This window comes from Coregonus lavaretus (genome assembly GCF_964263955.1).
Source record: "Coregonus lavaretus genome assembly, contig: HAP1_SCAFFOLD_648, whole genome shotgun sequence".
Lineage (NCBI taxonomy): Eukaryota > Metazoa > Chordata > Actinopteri > Salmoniformes > Salmonidae > Coregonus > Coregonus lavaretus.
In genome coordinates, this window is record NW_028165728.1 from 180001 (window position 1) to 206521 (window position 26521).

Sequence of the window (26521 nt, forward strand, 5' to 3'; positions counted from 1 at the left end):
ATGCAACAATGTTGATGACAACGATGCTGTTTCCACTTTGCTTCTTTAATATAAATCCACTTCTATAATTACACTATTAGTTTGTGTTTCTTACAGCTGCGAACACCTAGTTTGTCTTTTCATAGCAAGTTGGACCTAAATCTTGTTAGCTGCTAATCGCTAGCTAGCTAATAAATGTACTGAGTCAGACCAAACGTAGCTAGCTAATAAATGTATTGAGTCAGACCAAACGTAGCTAGCTAATAAATGTACTGAGTCAGACCAAACGTAGCTAGCTAATAAATGTACTGAGTCAGACCAAACGTAGCTAGCTAATAAATGTACTGAGTCAGACCAAACGTAGCTAGCTAATACAGCCTGGTACCAGTGATGGTGTTGACCTAAATCAGCATGTTGTTTGTGCAACAGTATCTTCTAAATCAAAGAGGAATACGCAAAGCATGAATATGTTACCAACATGAAGTATCTAAGAGAGAACGTTCAGTGTAGCCAGTTTATTGGGTCCCCTAGGAAACACTTACCAACACTCTGGTTCCTACCCTGTCACAATAACTCCTCTCTGGCGTTTTCATTTGTTGTCATGTCAACACTGTATTCAAAATGGCCACTATTATATTCTAATTATAGAGTCAGAATAATCATTCTATTTCCATGATTCCAACAGTTCACCCAAGGGTCATATGAGAATAGAATGAACATTTTGTACAAAGAAAGTTAAACACGATAAAAGTCGCGAAATAGCGAAGTTGGGTTGAAACTCCTCTAAGGTGTCGTCCTTCTCCGTCGGCGCCATGAAGATCAGTGGTAGTTGTTTTGACGGTTTCAGGTTCATGAACCCGGAGACTAGATCAAATAATAATAATAATAATAATAATATTCCATTTAGCAGACGCTTTTATCCAAAGCGACTTACAGTCATGTGCGCATACATTTTTACGTATGGCTGGTCCCGGGGATCGAACCCCACTACCCTGGCGTTACAAGCGCCGTGCTCTACCAGCTGAGCTACAGAGGACCACCAGATGACTGGTCCTGGACCGGTGTGTGTGTGTGACCAGTGTGTTCCTTCTCCCTCCAGGTTTATGAACCCGGACACTAGATCAGATGACTGGTCCTGGACCTGTGTGTGTGACCAGCGTGTTCCTTCTCCCTCCAGGTTCGTCAACCTGCTGCTGAGCCAGATGTCTGTGCAGGACCTGAGAGAGGAGGCATGTGACTGTCTGTTTGAGATTGTTAACAAAGGCATGGACCCCACAGACAAGACGAAGCTGGTTGAGTCCCTCTGCCAGGTCCTGCAGTCTGCCGGCTTCTTCAATGTGGAGGAGGTAGGTGTACACACATTTTATATAGTGCCTTCAGAAAGGATTCACACCCCTTCACCCTTTTTTCATATTTGGTGTTACAGCTTGAATTTCAAATGTTTTAAATTGAGATTTTGTGGCACTGATCCACACACAAAATCCACCCCAAAATGTCAAATTGGATGATTTTTTTAAAAACAAAATTATACAAATTGATTCAAAATAAAAATGTCTTGAGTCAATAAGTATTCAACCCCTTTTATGGCAATCCTAAATAAGTTCAGGAGTAAAAATGTGTTTAACAAGTCACATAATAAGTTGCATGGACTCACTCTATGTGCAATAATAGTGTTTAACATGATTGTTTAATGACTACCTCATCTCTGTACCCACACATACAGTTATCTGTAATGACCCTCAGTCGAGCAGTGAATTTCAAACACAGATTCAACCACAAAGACCAGGGAGGTTTTCCAATGCCTCGCAAAGAAGGGCACCTACTGGTAGATGGGTAAAAAAAAAAGAAGGCAGACATTGAATATCCCTTTGAGCATGGTGAAGTTATTAATTACACTTTGGATGGAGTATCAATACACCCAGTCACTGCAAAGATACAGGCGTCCTTCCTAACTCAGTTGCCGGAGAGGAAGGAAACCGCTCAGGGATTTCATCATGAGGCCAATGGTGACTTTAAACCAGTTACTATCACAGTTGGCTGTGATAGGAGAAAATGGAGGATGGATCAAGGGCGGCAGGTAGCTTAGTGGTTAAGAGCGTTGTGCCAGTAACCGAAAGGTCGCTGGTTCTAATCCCCGAGCCGACTAGGTGAAAAATCTGTCGATGTGCCCTTGAGCAAGGCACTTAACCCTAATTGCTCCTGTAAGTCGCTCTGGATAAGAGCGTCTGCTAAATGACCAATTATTTTTATTTATTATTTATCAACAACATTGTAGTTACTCCACAATACTAACCTAAATGACAGAGTGAAAAGAAGGAAGTCTGTAAAGAATACAAATATTCCAAAACATGCATCCTGAATACAAAGTGTTATGTTTGGGGCAAATCCAACACATCACTGAGTACCACTCTTCATATTCTCACGCATGGTGGTGGCTGCATCATGTTATGTGTATGCTTGTCATCGTCAAGGACTGGGGAGATTTTCAGGATTTAAAAAAACCAAAACAATGGCGCTAAGCAGAGGAAAAATCCTAGAGGAAAACCTGGTCTGCTTTCCACCAGACACTGGGAGACGAATTCACCTTTCAGCAGGACAATAACCTAAAACACAAGGCCAAATCTACACTGGAGTTGCTTACCAAGAAGACAGTGAATATTCCTGAGTGGCCTAGTTACAGTTTTGATTTAAATCTGCTTGAAAATCTATGGTAAGACTTGAAAATGGCTGACTAGCAATGATCAACAACCAACTTGACAGAGCTTGAAGAATTTAAAAAAGAATAATGGACAGATATTGTACAATCCAGATGTGCAAAGCTCTTAGAGACTTACCCAGAAAGACTCACATCTGTAATCGCTGCCAAAGGTGATTCTATCATGTATTGACTCAGGGGGTTGAGTAGTCAAGATACATTTTAGTGTTATATTTTTCATTAATATAAAAAAAAAAAAAAACAATCTTCCACTTTGACATTAGAGTAGATTGTTGAAAATACAATTAAATCCATTTTAATCCCAATTTGCAACACAACAAAATGTGGAAAAAATCAAGGGGTGTGAATATTTTCTGAAGGCACTGTACACACACTCACACACACACGACGGACGCACCACACAACACACACACACACACACACACACACACGACGGACGCACCACACAACACACACACACACTGCTCCAGTCCAACAAAAGGCCAAAGGGCCATTTCCTCTTCCTCCTCCTGACCTCCACTTCCTGAATGGATGTGAAAACTGTTTCCTGTTTTGTACCCGAAATGGTGCCCCAGTGTTTCCTATATAGTGACACTGTGTCCTGTCTTGGCTCCATCATCAGGAGGAGGATGTGGACTTCCTGGCTAAGTTCTCCAGACTGGTTAATGGGATGGGCCAATCTCTGGCGCTGAGCTGGACCAAACTGGCCAAGGGGGGCGACGTGAAAGACGCCACGGAGACGCTGCGCGCGCTCGAGGCCAAGGTTCCGCTGCTCCTCCAGCTGTTGGTCCACGAGGACGACGACATCTCGGCTAACGTCGTCGGGTTCTGCTACGACTACCTGCACATACTCAAACAGGTGAGAAGCGGGGTGCTATTTGCGTGTCCATAGCTCCAGTGTTTTACTTTGGGGCCAAGTCCCAAATGGCACCCTGTTCTCTCTCTAGTGCACTACATTTTGACTAGAGCCCTATGGGAATATGGCACCCTAATCCCTATGGCACCTTATACCATCCAGGGTTCTGGGCAGAAGTTGTGCACTATGAAGGGAATAGTGTCGTTTGGGACACAGTGTTTTTGCCGGCATCAGAGTGGAAGGAGAGGGAGCCGCTCTAGACTGTTGATGTGTCTTTACCGGACAGGATGGAAACCATTTTTAAGAAATAGAATCTCTAGAACGGGCGTGGACTTGGGAGTCGCCCCTCTGACCTCTTGTCGTGTTGACAAGCAATCCTCAATGGGGTCAGCGTGGCAGGGTAACATGACGTAAACTTTGTGTTCATCTGCTTCATCTTCCTAAAGGGCTCAGAGTGGCAGGGTACCATGCGTCAGGTAGGGAGAGGAGGACAGGAGGCCGTTGAAGAGTACTGGGAATCAGACAAGGTGGAGAGAACTGTCCACGCTAACTAACCCAAGACCCAATCATTATCATTACCCCTGACTATTGGTTTACAGCTTGGGGGGGGGGGGGATGTTCCAGGAAGAACCATCAATGAATTAGCTCTGCTAACTGTCCTAAATATTGTAAAATAACTTCATATTTTCAAGAAATATAGACTTGAAATTAGCATGGTATAATTGACTTTACAACCAACAACACATTGAAGTATGAGTGTGACGGTTTATCAAAGTTAGCTGGCCAACCTATCCTGCTTTCTGGAACAACTTACTGCTTTGAATTGAAGGAATTATGGTTGTTTCATAATGAGAACATTCTGTTGTCTCTCTCCCTTCTAGTTCCCTCTGCTGACAGACCAACAGAAAACTAACGTTGAGGTGCGATTTCATCAAAAACTCTTTGGGCTGGTTTCCCAGACAGAGATTATGCCTTGTCCTGAACTAAAAAACAGAACATATTTTTTTTTATTCCAGGAATAGAATGAATCTGCTTCTGGGAAACCAACCACTAGCTTTTAAACCCTTTTCTAACGTTCCACCATCTTTCATCTTGTTACTAGACATATCCAGTGTGTTGACTGCCCTCTCTGTTTCAACAGGCCATAATGTTGGCAGTCATGAAGAAACTGACTTATGATGAGGAGTACAACTTTGAGAATGAGGTAAAACTTTGTCTGAGTTTTTAAAATGTGGGGAAGTTGAAGAGCATTCTCATTCTCAGTTTCTCTCTCTCTCTCTCTCTCGCTGTCTGTCCATCTCTCTCTCCCTTCTCCCCCTTCTCTCTCTCATCTCTCCCCCCTCTTTCTCTCTCATCTCTCCCCCCTCTTTCTCTCTATCCATCTCTCGCTCTCCCCCCTTCTCTCTCTTTCCCTCTATCATTCTCTCTCTCTCTGTCCATCTCTCTCTGTCCATCTCTCTCTCTCGATCCATCTCGCTCTCCCCCCTTCTCTCTCTTTCCCTCTATCATTCTCTCTCTCTCTGTCCATCTCTCTCTGTCCATCTCTCTCTCTCGATCCATCTCTCTCTCCCCCCTCTTTCTCTCTCCCCCCTCTTCCTTTCTCTCCTTTCTGTGTTCTCTCTCTCTCTCTCTGTCTGTCTCTCTCTCTCAGGGGGAGGATGAAGCGATGTTTGTAGAGTACAGGAAGCAGTTGAAGATGTTGTTGGATCGTCTGGCTCAGGTTTCCCCCGAACTGCTACTGGAAGCTGTGCGCAGGGTCTTCAACAGCACCATGCAGTAAGACTAACTTTACCCTTCGAAAGAATGTTGGCAAGGAAACTTGGCTGGACCCTAATGGCGCGTGCGTCTCTCTCTCTCTCAGGACGTGGCAGACGGCCCCCTTCATGGAGGTAGAGGTGGCCATCCGGCTGCTCTACATGCTGGGAGAGGCTCTGCCTGCGTCTCACGGAGCTCACTTCTCTGGCGACACGGCCAAGACCTCGGCCCTGCAGGATATGATGAGAACGGTGAGAGACAACCCAGGGTCCAGTCCACTAACGACCCCTAACCCACAGGAAAGTTTATTTTATTTTTATGTCTGACACCATGTTTCTGTGTTCTCCTGTCCCCTCAGCTGGTCTCCTCTGGGCTCAGTGGGTACCAACACACCTCTGTGGCGCTGGAGTTCTTTGAGGCGGTCGTTCGCTACGACAAGTTCTTCCTCGTGGAACCGCAGCACATTCCTAACGTCCTGGTGAGTAGTGCAGTCACCGAATCATCAATGAACTCTCTCTGTTTCGACCTTAACGCAGTGTCCTCCCAGTGTTGAGGAGAGTAGAGGGAGAGAGTGTACCCTTGGATACTTGGGAACGAGGTTTGGTACCACCACAGTGTGTCTGTGTTCTGTAGATGGCCTTTCTGGACCATCGAGGTCTGAGACACAGCAGTCCTAAGGTCCGCAGCAGAGTGGCCTACCTCTTCTCACGATTCGTCAAGACACTGCAGTAAGTCCAGCTCTACCAGTCACTAAGCACACGTTAGAGGGTGTTCCAACTGGCCCCCCTATTCCCTGTATAGTGCACTACTTTAGACCAGAGAATGGCACCCTATTCCCTATATAGTGCACTACTTTAACCCAGAGAATGACACCCTATTCCCTATACAGTGCACTACTTTAGACCAGAGAATGGCACCCTATTCCCTATATAGTGCACTACTTTAGACCAGAGAATGGCACCCTATTCCCTATATAGTGCACTACTTTAGACCAGAGAATGGCACCCTATTCCCTATATAGTGCACTACTTTAGACCAGAGAATGGCACCCTATTCCCTATATAGTGCACTACTTTAGACCAGAGAATGGCACCCTATTCCCTATATAGTGCACTACTTTAGACCAGAGAATGGCACCCTATTCCCTATATAGTGCACTACTTTAGACCAGAGAATGGCACCCTATTCCCTATATAGTGCACTACTTTAGACCAGAGAATGGCACCCTATTCCCTATATAGTGCACTACTTTAGACCAGAGAATGGCACCCTATTCCCTATATAGTGCACTACTTTAGACCAGAGAATGGCACCCTATTCCCTATATAGTGCACTACTTTAAACCAGAGAATGGCACCCTATTCCCTATATAGTGCACTACTTTAGACCAGAGAATGGCACCCTATTCCCTATATAGTGCACTACTTTAGACCAGAGAATGGCACCCTATTCCCTATATAGTGCACTACTTTAGACCAGAGCTCTATGGGTCCTTGTTGTAGTGGATAGGCTGCCAGTTGGGACAGACCCAGTATTATCAACAGACCCTGGTTGTACCAGGTCATGGAGGTCAACACCAGGTCATCATTGACCCCAACCCTGCTCTCTGTTGACAGTAATAGTTGAAGGTTTCTTTGTGTTTGACCCCAACCCTGCTCTCTGTTGACAGTAATAGTTGAAGGTTTCTTTGTGTTTGACCCCAACCCTGTTCTCTGTTGACAGTAATAGTTGAAGGTTTCTTTGTGTTTGACCCCAACCCTGTTCTCTGTTGACAGTAATAGTTGAAGGTTTCTTTGTGTTTGACCCCAACCCTGCTCTCTGTTGACAGTAAACACATGAACTCCTTCGTTGAAGACATCCTGACCAGGATACAGGACCTGCTGGAGCTAGCGCCTCCTGTGAGTTAACTCTCCCCTCATACACATGACCCTCTACACATGACCCTGTACAGACCTGCTGGAGCTAGCGCCTCCTGTGAGTTAACTCTCCTCTCATATACATGACCCTGTACACATGACCCTGTACAGACCTGCTGGAGCTAGCGCCTCCTGTGAGTTAACTCTCCTCTCATATACATGACCCTGTACACATGACCCTGTACAGACCTGCTGGAGCTAGCGCCTCCTGTGAGTTAACTCTCCTCTCGTATACATGACCCTGTACAGACCTGCTGGAGGTAGGTCCTCCTGTAAATTACCTCTCCTCTCATATACATGACCCTGTACACATGACCCTGTACAGACCTGCTGGAGCTAGCGCCTCCTGTGAGTTAACTCTCCTCTCATATACATGACCCTCTACACATGACCCTGTACAGACCTGCTGGAGGTAGGTCCTCCTGTAAATTACCTCTCCTCTCATATACATGACCCTCTACACATGACCCTGTACAGACCTGCTGGAGGTAGGTCCTCCTGTAAATTACCTCTCCTCTCATATACATGACCCTCTACACATGACCCTGTACAGACCTGCTGGAGGTAGGTCCTCCTGTAAATTACCTCTCCTCTCATATACATGACCCTGTACAGACCTGCTGGAGGTAGGTCCTCCTGTGAGTTAACTCTCCTCTCGTATACATGACCCTCTACACATGACCCTGTACAGACCTGCTGGAGTTAGGTCCTCCAGTGAGTTAACTCTCCTCTCATACACATGACCCTCTACACATGACCCTGTACAGACCTGCTGGAGGTAGGTCCTCCTGTGAGTTAACTCTCCTCTCGTATACATGACCCTCTACACATGACCCTGTACAGACCTGCTGGAGGTAGGTCCTCCTGTGAGTTAACTCTCCTCTCATACACATGACCCTCTACACATGACCCTGTACAGACCTGCTGGAGGTAGGTCCTCCTGTGAGTTAACTCTCCTCTCATACACATGACCCTCTACACATGACCCTGTACAGACCTGCTGGAGGTAGGTCCTCCTGTAAATTACCTCTCCTCTCATATACATGACCCTGTACAGACCTGCTGGAGGTAGGTCCTCCTGTAAATTACCTCTCCTCTCATATACATGACCCTCTACACATGACCCTGTACAGACCTGCTGGAGGTAGGTCCTCCTGTAAATTACCTCTCCTCTCATATACATGACACTCTACACATGACCCTGTACAGACCTGCTGGAGGTAGGTCCTCCTGTAAGTTACATTAATTCATTTCCAGGCAGGCTACTGAGTTTTATTTCCTAACGTGTTTCACGCTGTGGTTGCCAGGTGAGCTCGCTCATTCCACCCACAATGCCACTCAGCCAGGCAGGTACAGCACTGTCTGATTAGGCGCCGCCAAGCGTCCCGTCGATATGCCGGGAAAATGTCAATTCCATCCTGCCCTTTTTATGCGTATGGAACATTTCTGGGATCTTTTATTTCAGCTCATGAAACCTGGGACCAACACTTTACATGTTTTTTTACATGTTTTTATATTGTTGTTCAGTATAGTTTAACCACCATTTTTTTTACCACTATACCACTGGACCCAACCAACCGACACCGTGTAAGGTGCAAAAAATGCGTCCGACTTTGACATTGTGGGTGAATCGGCCCTGAAGAGCCACATGAACGGGGAAAGACAACGCTGCGAACTGCGCTGGCGCCACTTCTACATCTTTTTCTCTGCAACAACCTCCAGAGCTTTTTTTTTGCCAATCGCCTTCCATTCTCGGGGGCGCCCGCAGTATTCCGCTTTAACAAGCGGCAGCCGTGCTCCTGCCGTTCTGGTGGCCGTTCACGTGCCCGTTTTCCTCACACAGCCCACACCGACCGACGACACTAACGCTGCCAGTCAGAAGCAAGACGCTGTTTCGTAGCTATTAAGTAGTAGATTCCCAAATGCCCAATAAAAAGTCACTTAAGATGGAATTGTGTAGTAATGTGAATTGGAAATGTGTGTTCGCCAGTAGGCGTGTCCAAAACTCTGCTCATCACTACTCAAATTACATCGTCAATCCTGATTTACCACTCCTGTATGTAGTCAATAAGTAGTGAAATATGTATTATTGAGGAGAACTTGTAAGTTAGTTTGGTTTTTTCATGAGTTTGTGGCGATATACTGCCATCTGGTGGCGATATACTATAATCTGGTGGCAATATACTGCCATCTGGTGGCGATATACTATAATCTGGTGGCGATATACTATAATCTGGTGGCGATATACTGCCATCTGGTGGCGATATACTGCCATCTGGTGGCGATATACTGCCATCTGGTGGCGATATACTGCCATCTGGTGGCGATATACTGCCATCTGGTGGCGATATACTGCCATCTGGTGGCGATATACTGCCATCTGGTGGCGATATACTGCCATCTGGTGGCGATATACTGCCATCTGGTGGCGATATACTGCCATCTGGTGGCGATATACTGCCATCTGGTGGCGATATACTGCCATCTGGTGGCGATATACTATAATCTGGTGGCGATATACTGCCATCTGGTGGCGATATACTATAATCTGGTGGTAACTAGAAACAATTGCATATTAGGAACTATTACAAATTGATGGTCCTTGAAAATAAATATTACTGTTTTGAAAAAGTACTGGAAAGTTGTTGAATCTGACTTCCCACTGCCTGTACAAACCCTGAGCTAGATTCCCCTGTAAGTTACCTCTACTTTAGCTTCATCACATCACCATCCCATAATACCATGTATTCCCCTGTAGCTCAGTTGGTAGAGCATGGCGCTTGCAACGCCAGGGTTGTGGGTTCGATTCCCACGGGGGGACCAGTATGAAAAAATATATAATAATAATGTATGCACTCACTAACTGTAAGTCGCTCTGGATAAGAGCGTCTGCTAAATGACTAAAATGTAAAAATGTACCACAGACCAGACATTTTACCACCCACGTCTTCTCCTGCTTGGCCTGCACTTTTTATTCAAGTTATTGAAGTCGCCACCTGTTGCCATACCAACTAACTTCTCATGACCACAGTATAACATTTAACATGTTCCCCCAAGAGAACGGTGTCATACCATTACCCTCTACAGCTCTCTCGCTCTTCACTGACCTACCTTACCCTCTACAGCTCTCTCTCTCTTCACTGACCTACCTTACCCTCTGGACATTACCCTCTACAGCTCTCTCTCTCTTCACTGACCTACCTTACCCTCTACAGCTCTCTCTCTTCACTGACCTACCTTACCCTCTACAGCTCTCTCTCTCTTCACTGACCTATCTTACCCTCTACAGCTCTCTCTCTTCACTGACCTACCTTACCCTCTACAGCTCTCTCTCTTCACTGACCTACCTTACCCTCTACAGCTCTCTCTCTTCACTGACCTACCTTACCCTCTACAGCTCTCTCTCTCTTCACTGACCTACCTTACCCTCTACAGCTCTCTCTCTTCACTGACCTACCTTACCCTCTACAGCTCTCTCTCTCTTCACTGACCTACCTTACCCTCTGGACATTACCCTCTACAGCTCTCTCTCTCTTCACTGACCTACCTTACCCTCTACAGCTCTCTCTCTCTTCACTGACCTACCTTACCCTCTGGACATTACCCTCTACAGCTCTCTCTCTCTTCACTGACCTACCTTATCCTCTGGACATTACCCTCTACAGCTCTCTCTCTCTCTCTTCACTGACCTACCTTATCCTCTGGACATTACCCTCTACAGCTCTCTCTCTCTCTCTTCACTGACCTACCTTACCCTCTACAGCTCTCTCTCTTCACTGACCTACCTTACCCTCTACAGCTCTCTCTCTCTTCACTGACCTACCTTACCCTCTGGACATTACCCTCTACAGCTCTCTCTCTTCACTGACCTACCTTACCCTCTACAGCTCTCTCTCTCTTCACTGACCTACCTTACCCTCTGGACATTACCCTCTACAGCTCTCTCTCTCTTCACTGACCTACCTTACCCTCTACAGCTCTCTCTCTCTTCACTGACCTACCTTACCCTCTGGACATTACCCTCTACAGCTCTCTCTCTCTTCACTGACCTACCTTATCCTCTGGACATTACCCTCTACAGCTCTCTCTCTCTCTCTTCACTGACCTACCTTATCCTCTGGACATTACCCTCTACAGCTCTCTCTCTCTCTCTTCACTGACCTACCTTACCCTCTACAGCTCTCTCTCTCTTCACTGACCTACCTTACCCTCTACAGCTCTCTCTCTCTTCACTGACCTACCTTACCCTCTACAGCTATCTCTCTCTTCACTGACCTACCTTACCCTCTGTACATTACCCTCTACAGCTCTCTCTCTCTCTTCACTGACCTACCTTACCCTCTACAGCTCTCTCTCTCTCTCTTCACTGACCTACCTTACCCTCTGTACATTACCCTCTACAGCTCTCTCTCTCTTCACTGACCTACCTTACCCTCTACAGCTCTCTCTCTCTTCACTGACCTACCTTACCCTCTGTACATTACCCTCTACAGCTCTCTCTCTCTTCACTGACCTACCTTACCCTCTACAGCTCTCTCTCTCTTCACTGACCTACCTTACCCTCTGTACATTACCCTCTACAGCTCTCTCTCTCTTCACTGACCTACCTTACCCTCTACAGCTCTCTCTCTCTTCACTGACCTACCTTACCCTCTGGACATTACCCTCTACAGCTCTCTCTCTTCACTGACCTACCTTACCCTCTGTACATTACCCTCTACAGCTCTCTCTCTCTTCACTGACCTACCTTACCCTCTACAGCTCTCTCTCTTCACTGACCTACCTTACCCTCTGTACATTACCCTCTACAGCTCTCTCTCTCTTCACTGACCTACCTTACCCTCTGTACATTACCCTCTACAGCTCTCTCTCTTCACTGACCTACCTTACCCTCTGTACATTACCCTCTACAGCTCTCTCTCTCTTCACTGACCTACCTTACCCTCTGTACATTACCCTCTACAGCTCTCTCTCTCTTCACTGACCTACCTTACCCTCTGTACATTACCCTCTACAGCTCTCTCTCTCTTCACTGACCTACCTTACCCTCTGTACATTACCCTCTACAGCTCTCTCTCTCTTCACTGACCTACCTTACCCTCTGTACATTACCCTCTACAGCACTCTCTCTCTTCACTGACCTACCTTACCCTCTACAGCTCTCTCTCTCTTCACTGACCTACCTTACCCTCTGTACATTACCCTCTACAGCTCTCTCTCTCTTCACTGACCTACCTTACCCTCTGTACATTACCCTCTACAGCACTCTCTCTTCACTGACCTACCTTACCCTCTACAGCTCTCTCTCTCTTCACTGACCTACCTTACCCTCTGTACATTACCCTCTACAGCTCTCTCTCTCTTCACTGACCTACCTTACCCTCTGTACATTACCCTCTACAGCACTCTCTCTCTCTTCACTGACCTACCTTACCCTCTGTACATTACCCTCTACAGCTCTCTCTCTCTTCACTGACCTACCTTACCCTCTGTACATTACCCTCTACAGCTCTCTCTCTCTTCACTGACCTACCTTACCCTCTGTACATTACCCTCTACAGCTCTCTCTCTCTTCACTGACCTACCTTACCCTCTACAGCTCTCTCTCTCTTCACTGACCTACCTTACCCTCTACAGCTCTCTCTCTCTTCACTGACCTACCTTACCCTCTACAGCTCTCTCTCTCTTCACTGACCTACCTTACCCTCTACAGCTCTCTCTCTCTTCACTGACCTACCTTACCCTCTGTACATTACCCTCTACAGCTCTCTCTCTCTCTTCACTGACCTACCTTACCCTCTACAGCTCTCTCTCTCTCTCTTCACTGACCTACCTTACCCTCTGTACATTACCCTCTACAGCTCTCTCTCTCTTCACTGACCTACCTTACCCTCTACAGCTCTCTCTCTCTTCACTGACCTACCTTACCCTCTGTACATTACCCTCTACAGCTCTCTCTCTCTTCACTGACCTACCTTACCCTCTACAGCTCTCTCTCTCTTCACTGACCTACCTTACCCTCTGTACATTACCCTCTACAGCTCTCTCTCTCTTCACTGACCTACCTTACCCTCTACAGCTCTCTCTCTCTCTCTTCACTGACCTACCTTACCCTCTGGACATTACCCTCTACAGCTCTCTCTCTTCACTGACCTACCTTACCCTCTGTACATTACCCTCTACAGCTCTCTCTCTCTTCACTGACCTACCTTACCCTCTACAGCTCTCTCTCTTCACTGACCTACCTTACCCTCTGTACATTACCCTCTACAGCTCTCTCTCTCTTCACTGACCTACCTTACCCTCTGTACATTACCCTCTACAGCTCTCTCTCTCTTCACTGACCTACCTTACCCTCTGTACATTACCCTCTACAGCTCTCTCTCTTCACTGACCTACCTTACCCTCTGTACATTACCCTCTACAGCTCTCTCTCTCTTCACTGACCTACCTTACCCTCTGTACATTACCCTCTACAGCTCTCTCTCTCTTCACTGACCTACCTTACCCTCTGTACATTACCCTCTACAGCTCTCTCTCTCTTCACTGACCTACCTTACCCTCTGTACATTGCCCTCTACAGCTCTCTCTCTCTTCACTGACCTACCTTACCCTCTGTACATTACCCTCTACAGCACTCTCTCTCTTCACTGACCTACCTTACCCTCTACAGCTCTCTCTCTCTTCACTGACCTACCTTACCCTCTGTACATTACCCTCTACAGCTCTCTCTCTCTTCACTGACCTACCTTACCCTCTGTACATTACCCTCTACAGCACTCTCTCTCTTCACTGACCTACCTTACCCTCTACAGCTCTCTCTCTCTTCACTGACCTACCTTACCCTCTGTACATTACCCTCTACAGCTCTCTCTCTCTTCACTGACCTACCTTACCCTCTGTACATTACCCTCTACAACACTCTCTCTCTTCACTGACCTACCTTACCCTCTACAGCTCTCTCTCTCTTCACTGACCTACCTTACCCTCTGTACATTACCCTCTACAGCTCTCTCTCTCTTCACTGACCTACCTTACCCTCTGTACATTACCCTCTACAGCTCTCTCTCTCTCTTCACTGACCTACCTTACCCTCTGTACATTACCCTCTACAGCTCTCTCTCTCTTCACTGACCTACCTTACCCTCTGTACATTACCCTCTACAGCTCTCTCTCTCTTCACTGACCTACCTTACCCTCTGTACATTACCCTCTACAGCTCTCTCTCTCTTCACTGACCTACCTTACCCTCTACAGCTCTCTCTCTTCACTGACCTACCTTACCCTCTGTACATTACCCTCTACAGCTCTCTCTCTCTTCACTGACCTACCTTACCCTCTGTACATTACCCTCTACAGCACTCTCTCTCTTCACTGACCTACCTTACCCTCTGTACATTACCCTCTACAGCTCTCTCTCTCTTCACTGACCTACCTTACCCTCTGTACATTACCCTCTACAGCTCTCTCTCTCTTCACTGACCTACCTTACCCTCTACAGCTCTCTCTCTTCACTGACCTACCTTACCCTCTGTACATTACCCTCTACAGCTCTCTCTCTCTTCACTGACCTACCTTACCCTCTGTACATTACCCTCTACAGCTCTCTCTCTTCACTGACCTACCTTACCCTCTGTACATTACCCTCTACAGCTCTCTCTCTCTTCACTGACCTACGTTACCCTCTGTACATTACCCTCTACAGCTCTCTCTCTTCACTGACCTACGTTACCCTCTGTACATTACCCTCTACAGCTCTCTCTCTCTTCACTGACCTACCTTATCCTCTGTACATTACCCTCTACAGCTCTCTCTCTCTTCACTGACCTACCTTACCCTCTGTACATTACCCTCTACAGCTCTCTCTCTCTTCACTGACCTACCTTACCCTCTGTACATTACCCTCTACAGCTCTCTCTCTCTTCACTGACCTACCTTACCCTCTGTACATTACCCTCTACAGCTCTCTCTCTCTTCACTGACCTACCTTACCCTCTGTACATTACCCTCTACAGCTCTCTCTCTCTTCACTGACCTACCTTACCCTCTGTACATTACCCTCTACAGCTCTCTCTCTCTTCACTGACCTACGTTACCCTCTGTACATTACCCTCTACAGCTCTCTCTCTCTTCACTGACCTACGTTACCCTCTGTACATTACCCTCTACAGCTCTCTCTCTTCACTGACCTACGTTACCCTCCCCATGTGTACCCCAGGATAACGGTTTCCCGGCGCTGCTGACCAGCGATGACCAGCTGTTTATGTTTGAGACGGCGGGGGTGTTGATTGTCCACGGAGAGAGTCCTGCCGAGAGGAAGCAGGCTCTGATGAGATCACTGCTGACCCCGCTGACCGACGCCTTCCGTCTTCTGCTGGCCAAACTGGCCTCCGAGGGAGAGGAGGAGAGGCAGGCCGCACTGGCAGACTGTCTCAGTCACGCTGTTGGCTTCGCTAGGTAAATACACTAACCCAGGAGGAGAGGCAGGCCGCACTGGCAGACTGTCTCAGTCACGCTGTTGGCTTCGCTAGGTAAATACACTAACCCAGGAGGAGAGGCAGGGTGCCCTGGCAGACTGTCTCAGTCACGCTGTCGGCTTCGCTAGGTAAATACACTAACCCAGGAGGAGAGGCAGGGTGCCCTGGCAGACTGTCTCAGTCACGCTGTCGGCTTCGCTAGGTAAATACACTAACCCAGGAGGAGAGGCAGGGTGCCCTGGCAGACTGTCTCAGTCACGCTGTTGGCTTCGCTAGGTAAATACACTAACCCAGGAGGAGAGGCAGGGTGCCCTGGCAGACTGTCTCAGTCACGCTGTTGGCTTCGCTAGGTAAATACACTAACCCAGGAGGAGAGGCAGGGTGCCCTGGCAGACTGTCTCAGTCACGCTGTTGGCTTCGCTAGGTAAATACACTAACCCAGGAGGAGAGGCAGGGTGCCCTGGCAGACTGTCTCAGTCACGCTGTTGGCTTCGCTAGGTAAATACACTAACCCAGGAGGAGAGGCAGGGTGCCCTGGCAGACTGTCTCAGTCACGCTGTTGGCTTCGCTAGGTAAATACACTAACCCAGGAGGAGAGGCAGGCCGCCCTGGCAGACTGTCTCAGTCACGCTGTTGGCTTCGCTAGGTAAATACACTAACCCAGGAGGAGAGGCAGGGTGCCCTGGCAGACTGTCTCAGTCATGCTGTCGGCTTCGCTAGGTAAATACACTAACCCAGGAGGAGAGGCAGGGTGCCCTGGCAGACTGTCTCAGTCACGCTGTTGGCTTCGCTAGGTAAATACACTAACCCAGGAGGAGAGGCAGGGTGCCCTGGCAGACTGTCTCAGTCACGCTGTTGGCTTCGCTAGGTAAATACACTAACCCAGGAGGAGAGGCAGGGTGCCCTGGCAGACTGTCTCAGTCACGCTGTTGGCTTCGCTAGGTAAATACACTAACCCAGGAGGAGAGGCAGGGTGCCCTGGCAGACTGTCTCAGTCACGCTGTCGGCTTCGCTAGGTAAATACACTAACCCAGGAGGAGAGGCAGGGTGCCCTGGCAGACTGTCTCAGTCATGCTGTCGGCTTCGCTAGGTAAATACACTAACCCAGGAGGAGAGGCAGGGTGCCCTGGCAGACTGTCTCAGTCACGCTGTCGGCTTCGCTAGGTAAATACACTAACCCAGGAGGAGAGGCAGGGTGCCCTGGCAGACTGTCTCAGTCACGCTGTTGGCTTCGCTAGGTAAATACACTAACCCAGGAGGAGAGGCAGGGTGCCCTGGCAGACTGTCTCAGTCACGCTGTTGGCTTCGCTAGGTAAATACACTAACCCAGGAGGAGAGGCAGGGTGCACTGGCAGACTGTCTCTGTCACGCTGTTGGCTTCGCTAGGTAAATACACTAACCCAGGAGGAGAGGCAGGGTGCCCTGGCAGACTGTCTCAGTCACGCTGTTGGCTTCGCTAGGTAAATACACTAACCCAGGAGGAGAGGCAGGGTGCCCTGGCAGACTGTCTCAGTCACGCTGTTGGCTTCGCTAGGTAAATACACTAACCCAGGAGGAGAGGCAGGGTGCCCTGGCAGACTGTCTCAGTCACGCTGTTGGCTTCGCTAGGTAAATACACTAACCCAGGAGGAGAGGCAGGGTGCCCTGGCAGACTGTCTCAGTCACGCTGTTGGCTTCGCTAGGTAAATACACTAACCCAGGAGGAGAGGCAGGGTCCCCTGGCAGACTGTCTCAGTCACGCTGTTGGCTTCGCTAGGTAAATACACTAACCCAGGAGGAGAGGCAGGGTGCCCTGGCAGACTGTCTCAGTCACGCTGTCGGCTTCGCTAGGTAAATACACTAACCCAGGAGGAGAGGCAGGGTGCCCTGGAATACCTTTTTCACGATATACCGTTATTGATGCACGGACCGGTTTGTAGGTTTTACTCGCCCTGCTGTAACGGTATTTCAGTGTTTTGGTTTGTTAAATGTGATCCGTTACTCCGCCATGTGTAACGTCCATTTTTCTAGTTTGCTCCACTACTTGAGTCTTCAGTCTCCGTGCCGCTTTCCACACAGATCCAGCCCCACCTTTCTGTTGTTGTTGCTCAACCCCCCAGACCACTACATGGTCAACGCAGCGCATGCAACAAGATGTTGACAACGATGCTACTTTGCTTCTTTAATAGAAATCCACAAGCGTTCTATAATTACAATATTAGTTTGTGTTTCTGTCTGTAAACAGCTAGTTTGTCTTTTTTTTTTTTTGCAAGTTGTGGCTAAATCGTGTTAGTCTCTAATGCTAATCGCTAGTTGGCTAGCTAGCTAATAAATGTACTGAGTCAGACCAAACGTAGCTAGCTAATAAATGTACTGAGTCAGACCAAACGTAGCTAGCTAATAAATGTACTGAGTCAGACCAAACGTAGCTAGCTAATAAATGTACTGAGTCAGACCAAACGTAGCTAGCTAATAAATGTACTGAGTCAGACCAAACGTAGCTAGCTAATAAATGTACTGAGTCAGACCAAACGTAGCTAGCTAATAAATGTACTGAGTCAGACCAAACGTAGCTAGCTAATAAATGTACTGAGTCAGACCAAACGTAGCTAGCTAGTAAATGTACTGAGTCAGACCAAACGTAGCTAGCTATAAATGTACTGAGTCAGACCAAACGTAGCTAGCTAATAAATGTACTGAGTCAGACCAAACGTAGCTAGCTAATAAATGTACTGAGGCAGACCAAACGTAGCTAGCTAATAAATGTATTGAATCAGACCAAACGTAGCTAGCTAATAAATGTGCTGAGTCAGACCAAACGTAGCTAGCTAATAAATGTACTGAGTCAGACCAAACGTAGCTAGCTAATAAATGTACTGAGTCAGACCAAACGTAGCTAGCTAATAAATGTACTGAGGCAGACCAAACGTAGCTAGCTAATAAATGTATTGAATCAGACCAAACGTAGCTAGCTAATAAATGTGCTGAGTCAGACCAAACGTAGCTAGCTAATAAATGTACTGAGTCAGACCAAACGTAGCTAGCTAATAAATGTACTGAGTCAGACCAAACGTAGCTAGCTAATAAATGTATTGAGTCAGACCAAACGTAGCTAGCTAATAAATGTATTGAGTCAGACCAAACGTAGCTAGCTAATAAATGTACTGAGTCAGACCAAACGTAGCTAGCTAATAAATGTACTGAGTCAGACCAAACGTAGCTAGCTAATAAATGTACTGAGTCAGACCAAACGTAGCTAGCTAATAAATGTACTGAGTCAGACCAAACGTAGCTAGCTAATAAATGTACTGAGTCAGACCAAACGTAGCTAGCTAGTAAATGTACTGAGTCAGACCAAACGTAGCTAGCTATACAGCCTGGTACCAGTGATGGTGTTGACCTAAATCAGCATGTTGTTTGTGCAACAGTATCTTCTAAATCAAAGAGGAATACGCAAAGCATGAATATGTTAGCTACATGAAGTATCTAAGAGAGAACGTTCAGTGTAGCCAAAGTTTATTGGGTCCCCTAGGAAACACTTATCAACACTCTGGTTCCTACCCTGTCACAATAACTCCTCTCTGGCGTTTTCATTTGTTGTCATGTCAAACAACGCTGTATTCAAAGAACACTACATCTCTCCCCCCGCCCTCTCTCTTTCTCCACCCCCCCTCTCCCCCCCCTCTCTCTCCCCCGCCCCCCCCTCTCTCTCCCCCGCCCCACCTCTCTCCCCCTCTCTCTCCCCCCTCTCCCCCTCTCTCTCCCCCTCTCTCTCCCCCCTCTCCCCCTCTCTCTCCCCCTCTCTCTCTCCCCCCTCTCTCTCTCTCCACCCCCCCTCCTCTCCCTCCACCCCCCCCCCCTCCTCTCCCTCCACCCCCCCCCCTCTCCTCTCCCTCCACCCCCCTCTCCTCTCTCTAGTCGTACCAGTAAGGCGTTCAGCAACAAGCAGACAGTGAAGCAGTGTGGATGTTCTGAGGTCTACAGAGACTGCCTGCAGACCTTCCTGCCTGCACTGAGCTGTCCTGTCCAGAGGGGGTCGCTGCGCAGCGCTGTGCGCTCCTTCCTCCACCGCATGATCATCTGTCTAGAAGAAGAGGTCCTCCCCTTCGTCCCGGCTGCATCAGAACACATGCTGAAGGACTGCGAGGCCAAGGACCTGCAGGAGTTTATTCCACTCATCAGCCAGATCACTGCCAAGTTCAAGGTAACCAGGGACCGGTTTTTTTGGACAGATGAAGTCTACTCCTGAACGAAGGAGGAGCTCCATAGAAATAATGTTTTAGTCCAAGAAACCGGCCCTTAGAATATATCTATGGTAGGGACTGCAAACATGCCAGCTAAAAAAGCCAAGCTAAAAGTAGGGACAGTCTATGAAGAGCCCCCCTCCCCAGGACCAGGTGTTGATGCCTCTGGTCATGTCTCTCTCTCCTTCCCAGGACCAGGTGTTCATGCCTCTGGTCATGTCTCTCTCTCCTCCCCAGGACCAGGTGTTGATGCCTCTGGTCATGTCTCTCTCTCCTCCCCAGGACCAGGTGTCTCCTCCCCAGGACCAGGTGTTCATGCCTCTGGTCATGTCTCTCTCCCCTCCCCAGGACCAGGTGTTGATGCCTCTGGTCATGTCTCTCTCTCCTCCCCAGGACCAGGTGTCTCCTCCCCAGGACCAGGTGTTCATGCCTCTGGTCATGTCTCTCTCCCCTCCCCAGGACCAGGTGTTGATGCCTCTGGTCATGTCTCTCTCTCCTCCCCAGGACCAGGTGTCTCCTCCCCAGGACCAGGTGTCTCCTCCCCAGGACCAGGTGTTGATGCCTCTGGTCATGTCTCTCTCCTCCCCAGGACCAGGTGTTCATGCCTCTGGTCATGTCTCTCTCTCCTCCCCAGGACCAGGTGTCTCCTCCCCAGGACCAGGTGTCTCCTCCCCAGGACCAGGTGTTCATGCCTCTGGTCATGTCTCTCTCTCCTCCCCAGGACCAGGTGTTGATGCCTCTGGTCATGTCTCTCTCCTCCCCAGGACCAGGTGTTCATGCCTCTGGTCATGTCTCTCTCTCCTCCCCAGGACCAGGTGTTGATGCCTCTGGTCATGTCTCTCTCTCCTCCCCAGGACCAGGTGTTGATGCCTCTGGTCATGTCTCTCTCTCCTCCCCAGGACCAGGTGTTCATGCCTCTGGTCATGTCTCTCTCCTCCCCAGGACCAGGTGTTCATGCCTCTGGTCATGTCTCTCTCTCCTCCCCAGGACCAGGTGTTGATGCCTCTGGTCATGTCTCTCTCTCCTTCCCAGGACCAGGTGTTGATGCCTCTGGTCATGTCTCTCTCTCCTCCCCAGGACCAGGTGTTGATGCCTCTGGTCATGTCTCTCTCTCCTCCCCAGGACCAGGTGTTGATGCCTCTGGTCATGTCTCTCTCTCCTCCCCAGGACCAGGTGTTGATGCCTCTGGTCATGTCTCTCTCTCCTCCCCAGGACCAGGTGTCTCCTCCCCAGGACCAGGTGTTCATGCCTCTGGTCATGTCTCTCTCTCCTCCCCAGGACCAGGTGTCTCCTCCCCAGGACCAGGTGTCTCCTCCCCAGGACCAGGTGTCTCCTCCCCAGGACCAGGTGTTGATGCCTCTGGTCATGTCTCTCTCTCCTCCCCAGGACCAGGTGTCTCATGCCTCTGGTCATGTCTCTCTCTCCTCCCCAGGACCAGGTGTTCATGCCTCTGGTCATGTCTCTCTCTCCTCCCCAGGACCAGGTGTTGATGCCTCTGGTCATGTCTCTCTCCTCCCCAGGACCAGGTGTTCATGCCTCTGGTCATGTCTCTCTCTCCTCCCCAGGACCAGGTGTTGATGCCTCTGGTCATGTCTCTCTCTCCTCCCCAGGACCAGGTGTCTCCGTTCCTTCAGCAGGTCTTCATGCCTCTGGTCCTGGCCATCTTTGAGGTGTTGTGTCGGCCTGCCGAGGACAACGACCAGGCAGCAGCCCTGGAGAAACAGATGTTACGGAGGAGCTACTTTACCTTCATACAGACTATAGCCTCCAGTGGGATGAACGAAGTCATGGCCAACCAGGGTGAGTAGTGGGGGGAGGGGGGAGTTCCTCTGGGTTCTAAGTGTGTGTATTGTGTGGTTCCCCCGGGTTCTAAGTGTGTGTGGTTCCTCAGGGTTCTTTGTGTGTGTTCTGTTACCCAGGTGTTGAGAACATTAAGTGTGTGTGGTGTGATTCCTCCGCTATAAATGTTTCTGTTGTGTGGTTCCTCCCCAGGTGTTGAGAACATCGAGCGGGTTCTGTTCACCATCATCCAGGGAGCTGTAGACTTCCCCGACCCGATCGCCCAGAAGACATGCTTCATCATCCTCTCTAAGCTGGTGGAACTCTGGGGTAAGAAAAACATGAGAACGTGACTCCTTTTTTCCTCCGTAGACAGACGTATACATCCACCTGTCTGCTGTTGTTGGTCCCAAGACAGCCGTATACATCCCCCTGTCTGCTGTTGGTCCCAAGACAGCCGTATACCTCTCCCTGTCTGCTGCTGTTGGTCCCAAGACAGCCGTATACCTCCCCCTGTCTGCTGTTGGTCCCAAGACAGCCGTATACATCCCCCTGTCTGCTGTTGGTCCCAAGACAGCCGTATACATCCCCCTGTCTGCTGCTGTTGGTCCCAAGACAGCCGTATACATCCCCCTGTCTGCTGTTGGTCCCAAGACAGCCGTATACATCCACCTGTCTGCTGCTGTTGGTCCCAAGACAGCCGTATACATCCCCCTGTCTGCTGCTGGTCCCAAGACAGCCGTATACATCCCCCTGTCTGCTGCTGGTCCCAAGACAGCCGTATACATCCACCTGTCTGCTGCTGTTGGTCCCAAGACAGCCGTATACATCCCCCTGTCTGCTGCTGTTGGTCCCAAGACAGCCGTATACATCCACCTGTCTGCTGTTGGTCCCAAGACAGCCGTATACATCCACCTGTCTGCTGCTGTTGGTCCCAAGACAGCCGTATACATCCCCCTGTCTGCTGTTGGTCCCAAGACAGCCGTATACATCCACCTGTCTGCTGCTGTTGGTCCCAAGACAGCCGTATACATCCACCTCTCTGCTGCTGTTGGTCCCAAGACAGCCGTATACATCCCCCTGTCTGCTGCTGGTCCCAAGACAGCCGTATACATCCCCCTGTCTGCTGCTGGTCCCAAGACAGTCGTATACATCCACCTGTCTGCTGCTGTTGGTCCCAAGACAGCCGTATACATCCCCCTGTCTGCTGCTGTTGGTCCCAAGACAGCCGTATACATCCCCCTGTCTGCTGCTGTTGGTCCCAAGACAGCCGTATACATCCCCCTGTCTGCTGTTGGTCCCAAGACAGCCGTATACATCCCCCTGTCTGCTGCTGTTGGTCCCAAGACAGCCGTATACATCCCCCTGTCTGCTGTTGGTCCCAAGACAGCCGTATACATCCACCTGTCTGCTGTTGGTCCCAAGACAGCCGTATACATCCACCTGTCTGCTGTTGTTGGTCCCAAGACAGCCGTATACATCCCCCTGTCTGCTGTTGGTCCCAAGACAGCCGTATACATCCCCCTGTCTGCTGCTGTTGGTCCCAAGACAGCCGTATACATCCCCCTGTCTGCTGTTGGTCCCAAGACAGCCATATACATCCCCCTGTCTGCTGCTGTTGGTCCCAAGACAGCCGTATACATCCCCCTGTCTGCTGCTGTTGGTCCCAAGACAGCCGTATACATCCCCCTGTCTGCTGTTGGTCCCAAGACAGACGTATACATCCCCCTGTCTGCTGCTGTTGGTCCCAAGACAGCCGTATACATCCCCCTGTCTGCTGCTGTTGGTCCCAAGACAGCCGTATACATCCCCCTGTCTGCTGCTGTTGGTCCCAAGACAGCCGTATACATCCCCCTGTCTGCTGTTGGTCCCAAGACAGCCGTATACATCCCCCTGTCTGCTGCTGTTGGTCCCAAGACAGCCGTATACATCCCCCTGTCTGCTGTTGGTCCCAAGACAGCCGTATACATCCCCCTGTCTGCTGCTGTTGGTCCCAAGACAGCCGTATACATCCCCCTGTCTGCTGTTGTTGGTTCCAAGACAGCCGTATACATCCCCCTGTCTGTTGTTGTTGGTTCCAAGACAGCCGTATACATCCCCCTGTCTGCTGTTGTTGGTTCCAAGACAGCCGTATACATCCCCCTGTCTGTTGTTGTTGGTCCCAAGACAGCCGTATACATCCCCCTGTCTGCTGTTGTTGGTTCCAAGACAGCCGTATACATCCCCCTGTCTGTTGTTGGTCCCAAGACAGCCGTATACAGCCCCGTCTGCTGTTGGTCCCAAGACAGCCGTATACATCCCCCTGTCTGCTGTTGTTGGTTCCAAGACAGCCGTATACATCCCCCTGTCTGCTGTTGTTGGTTCCAAGACAGCCGTATACATCCCCCTGTCTGTTGTTGTTGGTCCCAAGACAGCCGTATACATCCCCCTGTCTGCTGTTGTTGGTCCCAAGACAGCCGTATACATCCCCCCCCGGTCCTTTGAGCCAGATAGGAGGAATTGCTCTGGAAACATGACCGGCAGATATTAGTTCAATGTTTCTGCCTTGGACTGGGGTGTATTCACTAGAAACCAAACGGGCTGGGACCATTGCTGAATTTGTCCAAATAGAAAAACTCTTGTTTTTGTTGCAAAACATTTTTGCTATGGTTTGCTACAGTGTGCACTAATGAATATGCCCATGGTGTTAGTTAAATGTTTTGATCTTGGACTGATGATTGTTGTTTAATGAATACACCCATGGTGTTAGTTAACCTCTTAAGGATCGGACCCTTTTTTCCCATTTTTGCCTAAAAAGAAAAACCCAAATCTAACTGCCTGTAGCTCAGGACCTGAAACAAGGATTTGCATATTCTTGATACCATTTGAAAGGAAACACTTTGAAGTTGGTGGAAATGTGAAATTAATGTAGGAGAATAACACATTAGATCTGGTAAAAGACAATACAAACAAAAAAACATGCGTTTTCTATAAATAAAATTTAAGTGTTCAATTGTCTTTGAAATGCAAGAGAAAGGCCACAATATAATATTGCATTTTAGGTGCAATTTAGATTCTGGCCACTAGATGGCAGCAGTGTGTGTGCAAAGTTTCCGATTGATCCAGTGAAGCATTGCAATACTGGACTATTTTGTATCAAGTCTGCCTAAATGTGCCGAATTGGTCAATTGATACATTTAAGTACACAACTATAGAGAACATACAAAAATGATATGGTAATACAAAATGTAAGTTTACACACTCCCAGGAATGTCATACATGATGGATCATTAGCTTATACACTAACTTTCACTCATCTAGATGGCCGGGCGGGGTGGGTGTGGAGCCAGAGACAGCAGGGGTTCAAACTGTAGAACCCAGTTCCTACATTTGAATATTAAAAATGGATTTTATCAAACAAAACTATGCTACATTTTATCTCTGGGACCCTCAGGATGATAATCAGAGCAAGATTACTGAATGCAAGTACATTATTTACCTATTATTTACGCTTTTCACTGTAATAGCTACTGTAAATTGGACAGTGCAGTTAGATTAACAATAATGTAAGCTTTCTGCCCATATAAGACGTGTCTATGTCCTGGAAAGTTTGCTGTTACTTACAACAGTCATGCTAATCACATTAGCACACGTTAGCTCAACCGTCCTAGGTTTTGATCTTGGACTGATGATTGTTGTTTGCCTGTTTGTCCTTCAGGAGGTAAAGACGGTATGGTCGGGTTTCCAGACTTCATCTATAAACACATAGTCCCAGCATGCTTCCTGGCTCCCCTCAAACCATCCTTTGATCTCACAGACGCTCAGACCGTCCTGGTGAGTACCTGGAACCAGATTTTATCAGAGACACAATATCCCTCTACATCTATGAACGGAAGTTTGACTCATTTGACAAAACAAAACTCAAAACTTTTTCTGTATTTCAGACGTTGTCAGAGTGTGCGCTCACGTTGAAAATGATTCATCTCAAAAGGGTAAAGCTTCACTTTTGGTTTCTTAGTCTTCACAATGCTCGACTTGTTGAGAACTTGATCTAACTTAAACCTTGGACCTTTATATGGATGACATCATGGTGTTTGTCATGTCATGTTTTGTACTTCCTGGTCTGCAGGGTCCAGAGTTTATCCAGTACCTCCAACAGGTGTACCTGCCTTCTCTACAGGTGTCACCGGAAATCACACAGGTACCACTGTCGCATAAGCCAATCAAATCACAGCTGACTCGAGCACACACACACACACACACGTTGTTCAGGAAATGTAGCTCTTCTAGTTCTGTAACTCACTTCCTCCTCTCACAGGAACTGTGCCAAGTGCTTCAGCAGCCAGATGTCAAGGTCCTCAAAAACTACATTAAGGTACGTTGTCAGCTGGTTGTTGCCTTAACACCTTTAGAAACAGTTCCACTCAGTAGCATGTCTTGGTACTAGCAACCTAAAACTGTTTCCTCCCTCAGTAGGCCACGTCTTGGTACTAGCAACCTAAAACTGTTTCCTCCCTCAGTAGGCCACGTCTTGGTACTAGCAACCTAAAACTGTTTCCTCCACTCAGTAGGCAACGTCTTGATACTAGCAACCTAAAACTGTTTCCTCCACTCAGTAGGCCACGTCTTGGTACTAGCAACCTAAAACTGTTTCCTCCCTCAGTAGGCAACGTCTTGGTACTAGCAACCTAAAACTGTTTCCTCCACTCAGTAGGCAACGTCTTGATACTAGCAACCTAAAACTGTTTCCTCCACTCAGTAGGCCATGTCTTGATACTAGCAACCTAAAACTGTTTCCTCCACTCAGTAGGCCACGTCTTGGTACTAGCAATAACAGAACA

General features: G+C 48.4%; 2 protein-coding genes across 3 annotated transcripts in view; both read left to right on the plus strand.

The window, feature by feature from the left end:
* The window catches only part of LOC311115539 (exportin-T-like), a 57088-nt gene that overhangs the window by 26958 nt on the left and 3609 nt on the right, over nucleotides 1-26521 (plus strand). The window contains exons 8-25 of one of the 2 annotated variants that reach the window (XM_084190692.1): nucleotides 1157-1325; nucleotides 3318-3554; nucleotides 3998-4078; nucleotides 4433-4471; nucleotides 4693-4755; nucleotides 5203-5327; nucleotides 5413-5557; nucleotides 5665-5784; nucleotides 5940-6034; nucleotides 7135-7204; nucleotides 15441-15679; nucleotides 19597-19882; nucleotides 21533-21722; nucleotides 21915-22031; nucleotides 25399-25514; nucleotides 25625-25672; nucleotides 25810-25881; nucleotides 25999-26055. In XM_084190692.1, the coding sequence (XP_084046818.1) occupies nucleotides 1157-1325; nucleotides 3318-3554; nucleotides 3998-4078; nucleotides 4433-4471; nucleotides 4693-4755; nucleotides 5203-5327; nucleotides 5413-5557; nucleotides 5665-5784; nucleotides 5940-6034; nucleotides 7135-7204; nucleotides 15441-15679; nucleotides 19597-19882; nucleotides 21533-21722; nucleotides 21915-22031; nucleotides 25399-25514; nucleotides 25625-25672; nucleotides 25810-25881; nucleotides 25999-26055 (2269 nt within the window). The remainder of the gene's footprint in view (nucleotides 1-1156; nucleotides 1326-3317; nucleotides 3555-3997; nucleotides 4079-4432; nucleotides 4472-4692; nucleotides 4756-5202; nucleotides 5328-5412; nucleotides 5558-5664; nucleotides 5785-5939; nucleotides 6035-7134; nucleotides 7205-15440; nucleotides 15680-19596; nucleotides 19883-21532; nucleotides 21723-21914; nucleotides 22032-25398; nucleotides 25515-25624; nucleotides 25673-25809; nucleotides 25882-25998; nucleotides 26056-26521) is intronic. The other variant, XM_084190693.1, reaches the window with a different exon arrangement.
* Nucleotides 19910-21500, plus strand: LOC311115538 (uncharacterized protein; the record flags this gene model as incomplete). The annotated part of the gene is made up of 5 exons (XM_084190691.1): nucleotides 19910-20453; nucleotides 20518-20827; nucleotides 20871-21140; nucleotides 21270-21330; nucleotides 21488-21500. The coding sequence occupies exons 1-5, from the start codon at nucleotides 20049-20051 to the stop codon at nucleotides 21498-21500; spliced, it is 1059 nt and encodes a 352-aa protein (XP_084046817.1). The 5' UTR covers nucleotides 19910-20048.